We start from the raw sequence: 4,747 nt of genomic DNA, 5'->3' as shown, positions 1-4,747 counted from the left end.
TCTAGACTTAACATGTCAAAATATATATATATATATATGTCAAAATTTGTGTAAAGATAGAATTTCAATTTTGTATGAATTTACAAATAAAAAATATTTTCAAAAATATGACAACAATACAAAAAAAAGTAATGTTTATATATATTAATAATACAAATAATAATTAAAGATGTTTTAAAAGATGATATATTAATAATAATTTAATATTTATTCAGTAACAAGATATACATGTATATAATAATCATTTACTACTAATTTAATTATATCAAATTACAATAATAATTTTGTTACAATTTAATACTTGTAATATTAATAGTTTTAAAATTATTATAGTAATGTATACAAATGTCATTATTAATATTAATATATATATATTTTGTGTGCATAATTTTGACTAAATAACTCACTTTTTAATATATAAAATGACATCATTTTAACCATCATTAATTATGTTGTTATATTAATATATTTGTTTTTTTAATTTGTGTTTTAAAGTTTAAATCTTTGTTATAAAATGTAATAAAAGAGATTTTTATGTTAAATAACATGATCCATGTCTTTGTCACTGAACTAACCAACAAACAGTAATGGCTAATGTTAATTCAGTTACATTTCTTTATAGTAAGATATCTTTCTGCACATCTTGATATTTCATCAGTATTCAAAACTCATCAAAATTGAATTCTATTATAAATAATTTTATTGTGAGTAGGAAATATCCTTAACTGCTATTAAATGAATTTTTATATTTGTTCGTCATCATGTTGTGTATAATTTATTGTTATTATTCTTGTAAATTCATTCTCTGTGCTTAAAACTAATAGTGTTAGCATTTTGTTACTCAAAGATATATGAAGTACCAAAATTTGGTTGTATGAATAACTTGTAGATTGATGTTGTAAATCAAGACGTTGTTGTATTCATGTTTGTTTGTTCAATTTTATCAGTTATTTTGCAACTTTTGCATGTTTATTATTATAGAAATTTAAAAATTTTAAATATGGTGTGAAATAGGTATGAGAAAAGTTTTTTCAATTCATTTATTTATTTATTTTGACATTGAATAATTACAAATAGATACATGTAATTGTTATATATAATTTATGCAGTTAAGTTTCTTATAAAAATTACCATATAATACAGTATATGATATAATTGATCGGTTAAAATATAATATAAGAAGTTGATCTGTAGTTTCAAATAATTATATATTAGAAAGCATTAAGATATGATGCATTTATTATTATTTTGTTTATACAGTAGATCTATACTTTACAGCAATTCATTTTACAGTGCTCTGCTTTTATGGCCAATATGAGATTTTTGTTATGACTGTATGATATGATATATTTTTAGCTGATCATTTTCATGTAATATTTAATAGTTAAAACTGTATCCAGCAATGTAATAAAACAAGGGTGGTCAAACCTTGTGATGTCAGAAATACTGAAATTGCATCCTCTATTGGAATGCCTATTGAGAGCCACATCATCTATTTATGGAATTTTAACTATATATATATTACTTATTGATCACTGTTACTGGTACTATATGACTGACTAGTTAATTAAACAATCATTTAACTCCTTCAACTTCATGAAAGTACCCTAAGTTTTCACTTGTCTGTTTGAAGTTGGAAGTTATGCTTACAATTTCTGTGTATATTACACTACATAATAGTCAGAAAAACTTACAAAAAATATAATATTTTTGTAAGTAATTTGTATCAAGTTTATATAAAGAAATTGTAATATATATTGGAGCTATTAGGTTGTTCGGAAAGTAAGTTTGTTTTTTTACCACTAGACAGAGACAGATTAGTCGTATTTTTCCCGCCATTTTCATTTTAAACCATATTATCATTATATATTTTGACAGCTAGCATTTTAAGGCTTATTTGTAAAAAATTTTGTTTGATTCTGTGCAATTGTTTATTTTTTGTGTCCCATCGAATATGGAAGATCAAAAGCACCATTTTCAGCATATTCTACTTTTTTATTACCAAAAAATCAAAATGCTGTTCAAGCGAAAAAAAATTGAGGTACATGTATGGAGATGATTGTTGAGAGAAAGACAGTGCCAAAACTGGTTTACAAAATTTTGTTCTGGCAATTTCAATATTGAAGATGCACCACGTTCTGGATGGCCAGTTGAAGCCAATGAAAACAAAATAAAGGTACTGATTGAAGCAAACTGCCGAATAACAACACGTGAAATCACTAAGAGATTAAATTTGTCAAATTGAACTGTTTATGATTACTTGAAACAAATTGGTTTCGTTTCAAAGCTTGATATATGGGTTCCACATGTTCTTAAAGAGAGATGCTCTCTTTGGTGGGATTTTAAGGAAATTTTTTTTTGGAGCTTTTACCAGACAATTTAACAATTGATTCGAAAGTGTACTGCCATCGAGTAAACAAATTGAGTAATATCATCAAACAGAAAAGGCGGCCAGAATTGATCAACAAAACAGGTGTAGTGTTTTACCACGATAATGTCAAATTTCACACAAGTTTGGTAACTCGTCAGAAACTGTTATAACTTAGATGGGACGTGCTATCACACCAACCATATTCGCCAGATCGAGCACACTCAGATTATTACTTGTTCCGGTCTATACAAATTTTTTTTAACTGTAAGACATTTACTTGAAATGACAATGTCAAAAATCACTTGGATCAGTTTTTTGTAAGCAACGATCAAAACTTTTATGAATGTGAAATCATGCTACTACCAGAAACAATGACAACAGATATTTGACCAAAATGGTTGATATATAATTCAATAAAATATTTATTTATTATAAAAATATTGGTTTTTTTTCCCACAGAAAAACACAATATTTTTTTCCATTGAAAAAAAAATGAACTTACTTTCCGAAAAACCCAATACATTAAGAGTCTAGAAGAGATGCATGATGGAGATTATATTATCATGGTCACCATGATGATATAATTTTGATTTATAATGCTGAATTTATTGGAAGAAGGATAGCTCACTGGTGTCTAGAGAAATTATTGTTAAATGATAACAGTTTATTGTAGTTTTTGCATGATCCATGATTGACAATTACGGTAAGTATTATTTTAAGTATGTAAAAGCTTACTGGTTAATTTTGACTTTTGATTATTGATCATGCAAACTGATTAATGTTGTATAATTTTTGATGTTCCTGTTATGTGGAATCTATTTTTAATTCAGTAATATAGTTCAGTACTTTATAGTCTAATGCATAACAATGAAATTGTAATTCTATTAAAAATTCTAGTAAGACAATGTATTACTCGTTATGTTTAAATTCTGTACCTTGTAATAATGATGATTGTTTATTAACATTACGGTCCTTCAGGTAGTTCAGTTGATCCTTCACGAAGTTACTAAAGTATTATTGATGGTTAAAATGATAATTAAGTATCATATTTAATTATCATCTTATACTTTTCATGAATTGAATAATTGTTAGATTGTAGCTACTCCCAATACAAATCCCTTTGAAGAAGTTGAAAGTACTAACCCATTTGCAGAAGACATGGAAAAAGAAATGACTGAGAAAAAAGAATTAGTTGAGACAGTAAGAAAATGTTTTTCACTTTTTCCATTCAAACAAACACTGAATTTAAGATGATAATATTTTTAAATTTTGTTTTTAATTAATTTTAGTCATGTTTTCAACATCGAATACAATAAATACATTTCTCAGCAAATAATTTTAAATCTAGTCTCTTACTCTGTTTTATTTTAAATTTTAATTTAGTAAATTTGGAGTAATTAATAGGATATTATGAAATTAAAATTTTTAATTATATTCTCTTTATTAATTTTTAAAATTTAGAAAAAATTAAGAGAGTGCAATTTTTAAAAATTACATTTTGATAGCTTGGAGAAACTTAATAGATAAAATAAACATCATTAAATGTTTAAATCAGATTAATCTGTGTTTATATCTTTATAATAGTAGAGTAAAAGTATTAATTATTTTATTTTAAGGTATTTGGAATATTAGAAATTTTATTATTATTATTATTATTAAAACATTTTTGCTTATATTATTAACATATTTTTATTATTTTATATTATTTACATATTTTTGGCTGTATTCTTTATTTTTCTTCCGTAAGGAATCCAATGTTATGAAGATAAAATTGAATCCTTTTCAAGGATACATTTCTCGATGTTTTGAACCACATTTAAATATTTACGTGGAATCTCAAGACAAGTAAGTGTAGCCTTTCATTCCAAGAGATCATAAATTTAATAATGATTAAATTCAAGTTCTACATGTTTTTATTTTCTTCAATTTATATTACATAGATTGTAAAGTAAAGTAAAGTAAAATGCAAATTCTTGTTGAATTATATAAGTTCAGAAAACTGATTTCTTTCATGAAATAGTTTTCTTTTTTAAAAAACTTAAAAAATTAAAATCAGGATGATTTAAGTACAGTAGAACCCCTCTAGTCCGCCCTCGGCTAGTCCGTCACTCCGGTTAATCCGACCGTGGTTGGAGTCGAGAAATGTAGCGTTCTGTGTTCATTACAGTATATGTTTTACATTGTGTGTGTTTTCAACATGCCAGGAGTGAAACGTAAACACGTTACTCTTTCATTAAATGAAAAATTAGCAGTGCTACAAAGACTGGACAAAGGGAAGATTGTTTATTTTACTTTTTTTCTGATAATCCAACCTTTTTTGCATTCCGACCATACCCCCAGTCCCAAAGGTGACGGATTAGAGGGGTTCTACTGTAT

At 25.7% G+C, this 4,747-nt stretch overlaps 1 protein-coding gene across 1 annotated transcript in view; it reads left to right on the top strand.

Annotated features, from left to right (window-relative positions):
* LOC111640323 (vacuolar protein sorting-associated protein 53 homolog) overlaps positions 1–4,747 on the top strand; it is a 70,723-nt gene that overhangs the window by 43,046 nt on the left and 22,930 nt on the right. The window contains exons 11-12 of the mRNA XM_023386369.1: positions 3,464–3,571; positions 4,119–4,216. Of these exons, the coding sequence (XP_023242137.1) occupies positions 3,464–3,571; positions 4,119–4,216 (206 nt within the window). The remainder of the gene's footprint in view (positions 1–3,463; positions 3,572–4,118; positions 4,217–4,747) is intronic.

The sequence above is a fragment of the Centruroides sculpturatus genome, unplaced genomic scaffold, assembly GCF_000671375.1.
Source record: "Centruroides sculpturatus isolate CEXI.00-Female unplaced genomic scaffold, Cexi_2.0 scaffold59, whole genome shotgun sequence".
Taxonomy (NCBI): domain Eukaryota; kingdom Metazoa; phylum Arthropoda; class Arachnida; order Scorpiones; family Buthidae; genus Centruroides; species Centruroides sculpturatus.
This window is presented reverse-complemented; position numbering and strand designations above follow the sequence as displayed.